We start from the raw sequence: 14,884 nt of genomic DNA, 5'->3' as shown, positions 1-14,884 counted from the left end.
TCAATAATTTCCTGTCAAATCAGCAGTATATTTATCAATCTTCTCATGTTTTGGTAGAATAAATGTAAAAATAAGTTGATACAGATATATGTTTTTGGACTGAATTAGAGTTTTGGTTTACTAGTATTGCTGCTTTAGCGTGCCAGGGAATCGGAGTAGTCCTGAACAATAATGCATGTGAAATTATTTGAAGCGGTGGACCTACTCTTCCTCAAAATTTAAACTACTTCCTTGACATCTTTAATGAAGAGTGCTATAAAGGTAGCATGAAGCAAATGTAAAGCACTTAACTTTTTGCTTGCAATGTGTATTTTGTAGACAGACTTCATGAACCAGAAGTTCAGTTGAACATGTATTTCGAGAACGATGTAAATATTGTATGAAGATTTGGGGCTTTTTTTTGTTGTCTACATCTGTTTAATTGGATGCATGTTTGTCAAGATTGCTTGAAAGGGAACATTTGTGTGTATTGACTTGTAAGAAATAAATTTGTAATGGAGAATTTTAAAGCATATTTGTATACTTTAGTTACCATCTAACTTCTTCTGTTTAAATTTTTTAGGGAGAGCCTATAACTTTCTGTGAGAATAGTTTTGTGAAGCATCGTTCCAGTAGTACTAAGCAGTTCCTGGAAACTGCTGTTAATCTTCAACTATTTAAACAGGTATGAGAGAGTAAATCACCAATGGTTAATGATTTTTTTCTTAAAACATACCCGTATTTATTTTTTTTTATTTCCTTTCTGTCAGCTTATGAAACTCTGGGATAAAAAATAAGCACAAGTACTTTGTGTACAAATGGTCATCCCTGTTCTGTTGTAATTTTAAAGTTTCACTTACTGTTAAAAAAAGTGGTGGTGGGGGGGGAAACACAACAGAAAAATAACCTCAGGATGCAGAGCCAGTGCAGCATCTCTTCAGAGCCAATCAGCAACTCATCTAAATGATAAAAATCTTGGATCTCTGAGCTTGATGGCTGAACTTCATTTTCAGCTCTCTTGGCTCATGACCAAAGAACCTAAACAGCGTAGACCTACTTACGGTGGACTTCAGTGGTGTTTTATTTAAAAACTGGATTCATACTGTCATTGCAGTTTTCACTGCTGGGCTTTTTGAAGTATGCACGCAGAGAATGTTATAAACCTCAGCCATGGAGGGAGGCTGAAGAACATTCTCGCTGATCTGTTAATGTAGATTTTGAGCTAATAGAGAACAAATTGCTGAATGTCTGGCACAGCTCAGTAGTAGTTTTATTACAGTCTTTGAAATTATTTTTTTCTTTGATTTTATTCCCTTTTTTCTACCTCTTCATCACATGACCCCCATCGCATCAGGAAGGTGTCAAGAAACTTATTACTAGATTTTTAGGAAAATCTGAATGAAATCAGAAGAGTCATAAAAGTATATATTTTCTTGCAAATATCTGGAATGATTGAGGCATGGGAGTTCATGTTTAAATAATCTGGTGGACTACTTTGAAGGAATACTAACATGATAAATAAGGGAATTTCAGTATATGTAGAATCTTCTAATTTTCAAAAAACATTTGGTGTTAACCAGAGGCTAGTGTCTAAAGTAAAGATTTATGCAAGGATGACAGTTTGTAGAAGTCTTGTGAAAATGTTTCTCCTAATAATAGAAAAATTAAGGAAATCCTGATCATAGAATTGGCCTCCTTTTGACTTGTGTATTATTTTATACAATAACAACATGGAAGTAAAAATATAAAATAATAAAGAAGAAATCTGAAACCTTTTGAAGTATCCAGCACCTATGATTGAAATGGGAAGAAGTCACGGAGTGAACAGCATTGGTTACATTTTTGCATATCTCTGCCATAAGCTAGCATAAAACTTGTTTGATAGAAAACTACCTACAAGCAATGTTTCTAAATTGTTGTCACACCGCTACTACTATAAAGCAAGATCTTCAGCTGTAAGAAAGCAGTTTAACTCCACTGAAATGAATGGCTTGTCAGCGTGGCTCTGTACTTACCCATTACATTTTTATGTGTTCAATTAAACAGAATCACTTTACAGTTTGTTTATAGCTTGTTTTAATTTTATTTCAACTAAAGCAAATAATATATTTTAGAGGATTAGGAAACAGTAACGATTTTGATGATGTATATTGTTTAATAGTAGTAGGGTTTTTTTTCATTCCTCTGATTTCTGTTGTGAAGGTTACTCCTACTTTTTCGGCTACTCCTCAGCCCAGCTGCATCTTCTCCAGTTTTTCCCACTGACAAATGAGCTGTTTTCCAAGTTGTTTGTGTTCAAAAAGACTAAACTGTATTTTATTCTGTTCTGGAAAATCTTTTAAGCAGAAAAGAGTTCTTAGAAGCATCCTTAAACCTAGACCAAGCAGAAAATAAGTACTTGAAATGCATCCTTTTTGCCATAACTGACAATAAGCTTTAATTGGGCTGTTTTATAAAATCCTTCCTCTGTCCTTTTCTTTTCTTTGTAAGTTTTAAAATCTTCTCCCCCTCTCTTCTACATTAAAATGTGTTAATTCCTCTAACTTAACCACTCTTTTAAGTTTGGAAGCTGTAGTATCTTTTCACCAAAGTACAAGGAAATCACTGTCAGAAAAAACTGTGGAATTAATTCTTTGTTTGACTCCCATTCAGATTATTTTCATCTTCAACATCATCTGTTCTTTCTTTGTATTGCATTTTGATGTGCTTTCTGTTAATGATATCCCCAAATGTATTAGCACATGCCAGTCTTCTGTACCAAAATCATTAACTGGCACTTTTCCTCTCATTACAAGCTGTAATCTCCTTTTTGGGCCAGTCCTCAGCCAACCTAAAGTTCAGGTGTACTGTTCGGGTACTCTGCTTTTATTTCATCTAAACTAGTATTTTGAGGCTTTTCTGTGGTAATACATACATTGCATTTCCTTTATCCAGAAAATTAATTGTCAAAGAATCTGTGAGAACCGATGTTTTGATAACTCCTGTGTTATATCTTTCCATTTACTCATTTACCATTCTTCCCCCAAAATCTATTTGTAAGCCTCAGTTATGGGCAAACTGACAGACCAGCACTTATCACAACCTTTTTTTAAGTAGCAGAACCCTTATTCTTCACTTCGACTGTGTTACCTTTACCTTGATAGACTCATAAAATTATTTTTTTTTGCGTCCAGATATATGTGCTGGTTTCTTAGAATTGTGTAACAGTGGTGAATCTAGGTTTTTTTTTTTTCACTCAAGTTTTATTCCTCAGGTATTATAATGTCCACCTCTGTATCTCATTTTCATTAACATTTGTGTTTTTGTTCCCTTATTCATCATCATGGTTTTTGCTGAAAATTGAGACAGGATATTTTTGGCAGGGACCATGCCTAGATAATCTTTTAGCCTCAAATCATTCTCTCAGACTTATAAATTACGGAGATGTCTTTTACATCAGGTTGATGATTTCACATTCTTGGAAACTGAAAGGACCGTTTATGTTGTTCTGAAACAGAATACACCAAACTGTTTATGCAAAACATACATTTTCTAGGAATTCATAAAAGCAATTTATGATAAATGCCTTGATCTGGATCACAGCTATAGGGATGTGTGAAGTGCAATTTGCTGCAGCTTGCTGGCTTTAGTTTTCTAAAGCTGTCTTCTGCCCTGAATAGATTTAATTTTAACAACCCTGGTTATTTTTATTCTTGAACTATTAGGACATTTAATAATATAAAAATATATTTTAAAAAAAAACAGCTATTATTTATCTATTAAATGTTCTTATTTCCTGATTAAATATGCTGTATGACAGTTTTTATTCAGATTAAATATTTGTTCTTGTAGACTGTGTACTTCTGGTACTTCTTTTCTCACTGGGTTTTTTTACATATCTTAGACATTTGTGCTATTAGGTATGCTATCTATTTGTTAGCTTTTTCTGAGCCTTAGAAAGGCTTCCCTTTATTAAGGGTAATGTGGAAGGGTAGCTAATCTTCATTTCACACTGCAAACATAAGGAATTAATAGTTGCATCTTACATGTCAGATAGTTCTGATGAGTGTCCAGGGAAAATATTAATTCATTCTTAGAACTAGCATGAAGCCTAATGCTAGACTATCTCATTAAATAATGTAATTGTGTAAGTAATGTAATATGCAACATTTACTGGGACTTGTCCCTAAAATGGTTGAAATTGCTAACTAGAAAAACAAATAATGAATGCAGGGTTTGGACTTGAAGAATTAGAAATCTTCGAAAATTATTAGTAATTTCAAATTTCATTTTACAAGCTTTATGAGTTAAGCTCTCTTATTCCAAGCTATTGAGCTGTTATTGTGTGGAAATCACATTTATGATGATTTATTTTCTTCTACCAACTTTTTTTTTTTTTTTTTTTTTACTAATGGATGAATTGACTTGGAGTTTTTGCTCCTGCCTAAATAAATTATTTGTTTTAGCTCACAAACATCAACTGTCCTCCCCCACCCCTTATCACCCATGCAACAAGATCTTCTGAAGTGAATATAGTCTATATTTTGTTTTTAGAATTTAAATTTATTCAAGTGTTATGGTAGTTCTGTCTTTAGTTTAAAATCCCAGAGTAGCACTGGAATGACTAGTTTTTCATTGAAAGCAGTCGTCAGCCAAAGGCTCTCTGGATCTCAAAGTGAATGCATTTCTTGAAATAACATGCTCAGATTTTTTGAGAGAGTAAGTGCTTGAAAATTTGGAGAAAACCATAGAGTGTATGTGTAATTCCACATGCTGCTCTTTTCGTATAGCAATTGAAGTGCAACCATTTACAGTAAATTACTCAAAAGTAATAACTACTACTACCACCAGCACTACGGACACTTATCATTTCCTTTAAACAAATCTCCAGTATCTTTCTGCTAACAGCTGTTTGTTAGTGTTTACATTAAATACTCAGTTGAAGTGATCCTCTAAAAAACTAAAGTTCAGTCAGTGTTGCAGCCTTCTGCTGACAGAATTTTACCAAATGATGAGTATGTCCATAAATCTTATACGTTAGTTTATAGTATGGAATGAATTCATAACTTTCCCAAAAGAGATAATGTCTTACAGTTCAAAGGCTGGGGGTGGGAGTGGGGGTTTGGTTGAGCTGGTTTTTTTTCCCCACAGCAGTAGCTAAAGATGCTCTTATCTCTTTTTCTTACTGTGAAATAATCCAGTGATCCCATAATGGTCTGACCATGAACCAACCTATTTGGAAAAAATCCAACTTGGAGTAAAATCTAAAAATAAGAAAGAATTTAGACAAAAAAGAGAGAGAAATTATTGTCTTTGTGCTTGTCTTATTCTTGCTGCTGGAGTTTTTGTACTCTGAGAAAGTAATTTGTTTCATATCACTAGTCTGTTCATTGACAAGCATCCAGTTGTCACTGACACTTTGGATAATCTGTGGTAAAATATGAGATAGCCAAATAATTCATTTTGGTTAGTTCCTATGTACTGTTTAGTACCAGTGAATAACTCATAATTCTTTCTAGAGGGTGAACCTTGTGTAATTGGGAAGATGCTTTCTCACTTTATCTCGCAGACTTGAGTTAGCCTTTTCAAAACAAAAAGCGAGGGGTTGCTTCTTGAAAGAATTTTAAACCTTTAAGAATGTGCTCACTGTACTTTTTTGAACCCCCGGTAATTGTTGAAAAGAATGCATTCATTCCTTCTGAGAGGTTTACTTGTCAATTGTCTTATTTTGACTTTTTCTGACGTATGCGGATCGTTTCAGTGTGTGTATACATCCTTATCTCTAGATGTAAATCCATGTGCTCGTGCAGCTGTAACCTCTGCATAGGGACAGCTGGTGCAATATGTGTCTGTAGATGCATCTAAATGTTAGTAGTTAAAAAAACCATAAAGGGTAAACAAGCATGTTAGAACTTAACAATACAGTGGTGTCAACCCTGGACTGTGCCCAGGCAGGTGGAGAGGGCCTTAGGGCTCTGCCTTGGCGCTCTGCCTCACTTTGGTTTGGCGCTTTGTGTCGCGTTCCCGTACAGGTGAACAAAATGTCCTTCCAGTCAGCTTGCACGCTGCCCGTCAGATCCAGCCTGCTGCTGCCACCTTTTCTGAAACCACGCCACAGCCTTCCTCTCTTGTTTCACTGGGTGGTTCTACTACAGTTTCCCCTCACAGGCTGTCCTGACAGGGCCATTTTTCCTGTAGAACACACATGCTTCTATTGGCCCTCAAGTACCCATCGTAGCCTATTGCCTCTTCGAACTGAGCGTGGTGAAACTTTTCCAGTTGTTCCAAAGGTAGTTTTTATGTACAGCAAGTTCTACTTTAGACCCACAAAGGGATACCGTAGGGAGGTTTGCTTGTGTTGTTTTGTTGCTAGGAAGTCAACTTCTGATTCCACAACAGAACATCAAGGAATGTCTTAGTGACCTTTAGGTTTCTGATTACAAATCCAAAGTTACCATTTATAAGGAGATAAATTAATATATTTTTGTGCCATAAGAAAAGCTTGAAAATTACTTGAAATAGTTCTGAAAAAAAATTGTAAATTTTGCATAATGTAGATAATTTACTAGATCTATATAAAATACTGTGACATTTCTGCTGCTCATAGTTGCAACTGCTCTTGAAAAATCCATCTAAAGGCACCATATTATCCTTAAACTCAATGTTGTATTGAATGTACATATTCCATTATAAATTTCACACTTAAAACTATAACACTGTAAAGCAATAGAAAGGCCAACAAAGTGTGACTTTTTTTTTCAGTTTATTGATGGTCGGCTATCAAAATTAAATGCAGGAAGAGGATTCTCTGATGCTTTTGAAGAAGAAATCACAGCAGGAGGCTTTTGTGGAGGTACAGAATTAATTTGTGTGTATTTATTGACACTTCTTCTTTGAGAACTGTTGATGTCCTCGTGATGTCCTGTAAATTTTAGAATTCATTAATCTTGTTACTGCATCATTGTTTCCATTCATTCTTGGAAAGGTTTTAGCCTATAACAAATAATTGCTGGGACACACGCTATGATGTATCTAGTTAGTGTATTAAATGAAGATACTTTGGTTTAATCCAGTAAAATATTACTTAGATTTCAGTATATGATGAAATGTCACTATATTGTTTACATTTTTAACTGCACATTTATATATGTTCTGTGTAAACTGTATTTTTAAAACAATTCTGAACTTTGTGCTGAACTTTTTCTAGATAGTTATGTCTTCCATATACACTTCTAACTTTTTCTCGACTCTAATTATTTCTGCACTGCAGAAATCAGTGTGCTTTCCTGAATTTTTAGAGAAATTTGCTTTTTCCAGAAAATGTGTCACTCTGAAAAAGAGGGGAAAAATTTTAACATTTACATATCACCTGAGAAGGGACAATGGAATTTACCTTCTTCATAAACAAAAATAGTATTCCTTGTGTTGTCTCCCTCAATTATGTTCACTTTTCACATTAGCTAGCTTACAAAGTTAACCCATATAGAAGAGTGAGTGCTGAATCCATTCCTGATTATTACAGGATTATTGAATGGTTTCCTGTTAAACATTTAGTGCAGCTCTATGGTTATCTGAGGTATCATAGAAGCTACCAAAATACTGGATCAAAATAAGCATGACACAGCACAAATACTGTTTTTATGGTCAATCTTGAAGGTAGTGTAAAAGCTTCCTCAGTAAATGGAGGTTATGTGATTTGAGCAAATCCACTGACTTGCATATGTCAGCTTTAGATGGTCTGCCTTTGCAAGACTACCCTGAAATGGGCATGCGTAGAGGAGAGGATGTGGCCCCTGCAGAGAAATCATCAAGTAGTGCAGAGCCACCTTCACCTTCTGCAGAATGCCTTTTTTGTACTCGGAGTACATAAATCCTTTTGTTGAAGATTTTCACTGCCTTCTCCTGCCCTCTGTGTCTCATTCTATGATCTAACACATAATTTGTGGTGGTTTTTTCCTGATTAAAGTATGGTTAGTTATCCAGAGATGACTCCTTTTCTGCCTTTTTAGGGTAACTTATGCTGCTCTGTAAACAGGATTTAGGCATTGTGCATCCATTATTCAGACAGGCAATGTCCGTATTCAGAGTTGGTTTGCTGACTGCAGTGAGGGGGTCAGGAGGCTGCAATCAAACTGCGGTGGAAGTTAGATAAAGCTTGTTTCTTGGCTGTGCTGGGGCAGATCGTGAACTGTGTCTCACCTGGCTTGGCTCAGGAGGCAACGCTTGCCTTCACCAGCAGTTCTTGCTTAGATTGCACTGGGTGCGTGCTTTTCAAGTCAGACAAGCTGTGTCTTGCCAGGTTGTGGACAAATTGCTTAGGGCACGCATTCAGTATTTACATAACTGCTGTCTCATTATCGTTATGAAGTGCAGGGCTAACAATATGTATGCAATTGAAGGTGACATTTTGTGACGCTAATGGGGTAGAACTGTGATCTCTTTGCAGACTTAACTCCCACCAACTTTATCAAGAAGCCCAAGGTTTTTTTAAAAAAAAAAACAAACAGGTGAAACCCAGCCTTCAGAAAAGTCACAGAAAGTTAGTGTAAGCTACAAGCTGTTAAAAGGACAGGTGAACATATTCTTAGCTATAGAGAGTATAACTGAAAAATTACTGAATCAAATGGAAAGTGTTTCTTTAATTCATTACTTTTAATTTGCTTTTTTACACGTATGTGAGCATGACTAAACCAGCACAGAAAATTAAGCTGGAAATTAGAGAATGAAACTTAGATTTCATTTTTTTTAATGATTTTTTTTTTTTCAGTAAAGCAGTCATAACTTATTTCCCCATGACTAATGTTAAAAGAAATTTGTTGGCTGTCTTCATTACATTTTGCAGTGTATACTTAAATTTTTATTTTCTTGTTACACGTATCATTCTGTGGAAGTATTAGTTCTCAAAACTTTTATGTAACTTTCAATACCAGAATATAGTGATAGTTGATTGGCTTAGTACTTAGATTTGTTGTAGAATAGATCCATTAAAGTAATTTATTTGTAATCACATTAATTTTACTATAGCAGTTGTTTTTTGAGTTGGTCTAATATCAATGGTGGTAGCATAAGGAAAACTGAAAAATAGAATCCTTCGAGCCTCTCTTTTAATAGTAATTTATTTTAGGGAGCCAGCACTTTCTTGCTAGATTTTTCAGGAGGTTCAACTCTAGCTGAGGGTACGCAGTATGAACATGGCCTTTTCTGCAGATGAGAGTTTTATCTGTTTTCTTTATTGCCTTCCTTGAAGTCGCTCTACACAACTAGAAGACAGTTAAACTTCTTGGTGATTTTCCGTGATCTCATTTACTGTCTCTAGTAATTACTTAAATCATAGGCTGTGACAGAGAAAACGCAGATGTGGAAAGAGTCACTGTTAAGGACGCCACAAGCCAGATGTTATATGAATATTTTTTAATAAGAATTTGAAGTTATGAAATGTCATGTTAGAGAAAGTACTTACGGTTCATTGAAATTCCATTAACACACTAGCAGCAGCTGAATTTCACCTTATTACATGTTACTTGCATGCTACCTTCTCTGGTGGTTCCAGGGAACCATACTGAAGTAAAAGAAGTGCCATTTGTGCTTTTGGTTGCTCTTTGATGTGCATGCTGGAGATAGGATCATCATGATCATCAGGTTCTCTCCTTTTTAAGCAAGTATTGCTTTCACTTGTGCAGTCATTCCTCAGAGTTTGGCTGCCTCAAATTTGCTTGCAAAAAGTTCAGTGGAATGGGTAAAAGAGCCTGATTTGAATATAAACAGCTCAGTTTTTTCATCTCACTGAGAAATTTGGGATGACCTTTTCCAGTGACCCAGCTAGTTCTCAGCCATGTTCTGGGAGAATGGTTTGGCTTTCCCCTAGCCAATGCGATAATTCAACCCAGGCCTTAGTTAATTGATTATTGCAAAGCTGAAGAAGTTTTGAGAACTCCTGTTAAATTTCTGTGATGGTAAGGATATATCAGTATGGACCTTTCGAAACAAAGGAGCCTCTGTTTGAAACTTCAGCAGTCTCGTCAACGTGACTGCCTTGGCTGGGATTAGGAGCAGCTCGTGGTACCAGAGCGTAGTCAAGTGTCGGAGGTACTCTAAAACTTTCTCGGGGATCAGGGACCCAATCTTTGGTGTTCAGCTGAAGCACCTTTGGGAAATAGTCTTCATTTCTTCATCAAGTGCTTGGTAGAATGTAACCCTGCCCTTCCCAGCCAGCTTAATTGCAGAGTAGCCCTTGCTAGTCCTGCAGAAGCCAGTGCCTCTCACTTGCCTTTTAGGGGTTTTCCTTTGTGAAGGACAGTACATACATTTAATAATTTAAAAGGATTTTCCCTGTGCAGGAGTAAGTTGTGACATAATCCTTAGTCTTTTCTCTCATTCTTTTTCCTTGGGATGATACTATCTGCAGTCCCTGTCATTTTTGTACTTGAAAGTTTGCCCAGTGGGATCATTATGCTTGAATGCGGTTCATTATATATTATTCTTTTCTTTTGGGGTGGTGTTTTTCTTTTTAGACTTCATAGCAGTATGTTACCTTATCATAGTTTTAATTTCTCTTTCTACCTCAACCGGAATTAAAAAATGTGTGTGGTGAAAAGATATGCTTTTACAAAGAAAACAGAAAACATGAAATAAGAGGTACCTAGGATTTTTTCTTAGTGTACACATATTCTTATCTTTGCATTCCTTGTCTGTCTGGGAAGAATGAAATTAATGAATAATCCTCTAAAGGAATTTTTAATGCAGATTGTGAAGAGGTTTGAAACATTTAAAATGTAGAATGTATGTTTGATTGTGTTACATCTTGCATTTCTATTTCAGGAAATTCGAGATCTTATCAGCAGTGGATGCATACAGTGAAGGTATAAACTGGGTTAAGTTTATAATAATAATACTGGCCATCCTGGTCTTTAAATCTGTCCTTTTCCTTACATATATGTAATGGTAAAAGTTCATTCATTTGTTTTTTTGAAAATATTAAGAACATTCCATAAGAAATAACATGTCTATGGTATATGCAATAAGTTTTTTCTTGAAGATTTAAAAAAAAAAAAGTCCCATACCCAAAACATACCAAAACACACAAGCTTTTCCTGTCTGTATAGTCAGGGATTTCACTGCTTTCTCTATCATGTTGCATTCCATAACTGTGAATTAGGTGTGACAGTACAATTTGATATGAAGTTTATCACTTCTAGTGAATAGCAATTCTGTTACCATGGATTTGTCCAGTTTGGCTATCAGAAGACCCTTAGTATAACCTTGTTATTCTACAGGATTAGTAAAATATATTATTTTAGATTAAGAGAATTCTTGTGTGATTAAATGAGATAGTTCTTTCTGTCAGGTCAAAGTATTTTTAAGTTGCATAATAAATATGATAAGAACACATGAAAAATAGCCATAAGTTCTGAATTGATTTTGAAATGGTAACAGTGAATGAAGAATGAAAATACATCATTCTGTTAGAATGCGTTGATAAATGTGTCAGCTATGATAATGACGTACTGTAACCCCTGTGTAGCTGCAGACAGCAGGTTGGGGAGGAAGCACAGCTGTGGTTATTCTTACTGATTTAAAAGGAAGATTGTTATTTCTTTACAGCACACTGTTTATTTTTCCTTGCTGTTGTCTTAAGGTTTGACTTGCATTAAAATGTTACTAAAATACGGTTTTTGTATCTTTCAGAAAGGTGGTGCACTGATCAACACAGCAATGACCAAAGCCACTCCAGCTGTGAAAACAGCATATAAATTCGTAAGATCATTTCAAATAATACATAAAAATACCGCAGCTTCCTGCAACCACTCATTCTTTATGAATACTTAAAAACCTAAGTATTTTGTAAATGTCTTGAAGAAAAACACTTCAGCCCTTCAAAAGTTTTTAGCTTCATTTGTTTTCTCATGTGGCACTAGGATTTTAGAGTGGGTTCAGATTCTCCCAGATAGCTTGTACATAACAATAGATGTTTTCAAAGCATCAGTGGGCTGGGTTTGTTTCAGTCGTAACACATACTAGAAGCTTATTTGAATATCATTTAGATATTTGATACACAGCTGTAAACTCTTCCTATCCTGGTGACAGCATGATTAAAAGATGAACTCTGAAAATAGAAATTCTCATTTACACTAAGGTCCTGTAACACACCACAGGCATTGCAAAGTTAACATAAAGTTTACAATGTTTTGTAAATGTTCCATTTATATGTAATATAAATATAGTGTTATAGTATATAGGTACGTACTATATACTGTTAACATGATGTAGAGATGGCTATTCAGAAGAGACAGAGTTCAGGCTGGACAAATGGAGTCCAGGTTTACACAGATGCATTTTCACTTTGGCACTAAGTGCTGCACTATTGAAAAGATGTGGTAAGGCATCAATAATGTGTGCAGCAAGTCTTTTCTATCATCTGCTCTTTTAATGATGATACTAGAATACTCACGTTTAACTGGATTTAATGCTTATACTTTTGAGCTTAAAAGATCTTGTTTTCAAAGACTTCCTAACCAACGAAGCATGTGAAATTATACAGTATTATGCAGGATGGAAAAAACCAGCAATAGTGTAAAATGAAGTGGGAAGTATTTTAAGGTTGCATTTTTAATATATTGGAGAAGACTTTTGGCTTCCTTTTTACTTTTCCAAATGTTTCACTAGTTGGATGCATAATAAGTAGTCCTAAATAAATCAGTACATCAATCTAAGCTAGTGTATTTTAAGTAAAGTTTTCAAACAGAATTTTTAATTTTACATCAGTTGAAAAATGTATCAGTCATGGAGAGAAACAGGTAAATAAATTAAATATACTTCATATTCATGGACTCATTTATAATTTAAAAAATGGTTCATTAACAGGTTATCTGCAAATTGTTTTTCTTCAGTTTGCACTAGCTTAGGCTGTGGTTACATGACCTTCTCTCAGCCTTCCATTTTGATAAATATGTCCTTGATAATAAAGGTTCTTCAAAGTGAACTTCTGTGTATGCCAGGAAACACTAGTAAATTTTGTGAGGATCTGTGTGTATAAGGTATTAATATTTATGCCTCATTTCATTTCTTATGCTGTTGCCCTCTATGGAGCCTACTTCTTGAGAAATGAAATATGCGTTTCTTAATTGCTAGATAACTGATTGGTAGCCTTGAGTAATGTGCCTGGTACCATCCCTCAGAGTTAGAACAAAGCACTCCAAAATTCATCCAAACGCTGTGAGCGTGAGCTGGAAAGTTTATCGTGGCTCTCAGGTTAGCATCTGCTACATGGCACCCCATTGTGCTGTTATTGAGCTTACTAGATTATGATTTAAGGATCAAAAAGACTCTCTGACCTCTTGAGTCAAGAAAACGATTTTCTTTTTCTGAATTTCCATGGATAGAAAACCATAGAAAAACGGGTGGCTTCCAAATATTTATGCCCTTAAAATGTTTTGAAAAGTCCTATATTCAAGACAACCTTGAAAACTTTCATAGCTTTTCCCTATATACATATAAGGAAGAGACCTTTTATTAGGGTTAGGGGTTTTGGTGTCGTTCCCACATCTTTTCTTTTTTTCTACTCCTGCACTTTCTCTCTCTCTCTTTTTTTTTTTTTAAAGACCTCTTGAGTCAAGAAAACGATTTTCTTTTTCTGAATTTCCATGGATAGAAAACCATAGAAAAACGGGTGGCTTCCAAATATTTATGCCCTTAAAATGTTTTGAAAAGTCCTATATTCAAGACAACCTTGAAAACTTTCATAGCTTTTCCCTATATACATATAAGGAAGAGACCTTTTATTAGGGTTAGGGGTTTTGGTGTCGTTCCCACATCTTTTTTTTTTTTCTTCTCCTGCACTTTCTCTCTCTCTCTTTTTTTTTTTTTTTTTAATGTTTTTTTAGCATAAGTACATGGTATTCTGTATTGATAATTCATTTCTCTATTGAAGAACATTCCTGGCTGATTTCTATGCAGCAGTGATTCTTGGCTGCCTGTTTTAATATATACAGAATTCTCCCCTAAATAGCAGCTCTATGCTGTTCAGCAGCACTGGGCAAAATCCCCATCTGCATATGAAATCACTTCATTTCTCTTAAGATTGATGTTGCCCTGCAAGTTGCCAGACTGGAACAAGCAGTCATCTTGAAAATCTTAACATTTTTCTGACATACCTTACTGCTAAAATACCCTTTCAAATAAAGGAGTGATGTATATTACCATTTTTAGCCTGTCCTTAGTAATATTGGAGAATTTTTGAGTATATATGTTTTCACAGCATTGGCATGCGTGTACTAAAAAAAGAAGTCCTTAAAAATATGGACAAATCATGAATATATAAAATCTACTGACAATGCGTGTATGAAATTCGTGATAAAGGTTATTGCCCTTCTTTATATCAGCAGGTGTTTAAAATAAAGGTAAAATAAGTATGGCATCATAAAGCAGGCTCCATGACTACAGCCAGTATCTTGCAGAGCTACTCAAGTCCTTTTATTTTTCTAGGCAAAAAATCAGGCAAGGCAAGGAATAAAAGAAGTGAAGAATAAGTTAAAACACAAGGTACGTACTACACTTTCTACTTTCTTACGTTGCTTCCTGTATCAGTTTGAAGTTTATACTTTACAAATCACATGAGATTTGTGTTTTTAATGACTTTTGAAATATGCTTAGCCCTTTGTTCAACAATACATTTTTCATAACGAGCCCTCTGGCAACTATCTGTCATTCTATGCAGCCACTGAATAATCTCTTTATTGTTTGCATATTTTATCATAGAACAACAGAGGTCTTCAAAGATACATTAACAGGATGTATGTTTTCATAAAGTTGATTGCTTTGATATCACAATCGAAGCCTTTGCTTCAAGCTGAGAATTTGAGATGGGAGAGTCTTGCAGTACAATGTATTTCAGAAGGTGTACTTGTCCGTTTTGGTTTCATAAGATATG

At 35.1% G+C, this 14,884-nt stretch overlaps 1 protein-coding gene across 1 annotated transcript in view; it reads left to right on the top strand.

The window, feature by feature from the left end:
- Nucleotides 1-318: 318 nt before the first annotated feature.
- The window catches only part of DENND1B (DENN/MADD domain containing 1B), a gene marked incomplete at its 5' end in the record, with an annotated part of 31,690 nt that continues 17,124 nt past the window's right edge, over nt 319-14,884 (top strand). Inside the window, 6 exons of the mRNA XM_010080464.1 lie at nt 319-368; nt 563-664; nt 6,721-6,811; nt 10,777-10,817; nt 11,644-11,712; nt 14,440-14,496. Of these exons, the coding sequence (XP_010078766.1) occupies nt 319-368; nt 563-664; nt 6,721-6,811; nt 10,777-10,817; nt 11,644-11,712; nt 14,440-14,496 (410 nt within the window). The remainder of the gene's footprint in view (nt 369-562; nt 665-6,720; nt 6,812-10,776; nt 10,818-11,643; nt 11,713-14,439; nt 14,497-14,884) is intronic.

Source organism: Pterocles gutturalis, unplaced genomic scaffold, assembly GCF_000699245.1.
Source record: "Pterocles gutturalis isolate BGI_N339 unplaced genomic scaffold, ASM69924v1 scaffold15109, whole genome shotgun sequence".
Lineage (NCBI taxonomy): Eukaryota > Metazoa > Chordata > Aves > Pterocliformes > Pteroclidae > Pterocles > Pterocles gutturalis.
The sequence above is the reverse complement of the archived record's forward strand: the minus strand, read 5'-3'. Positions and strand labels throughout refer to the sequence as shown.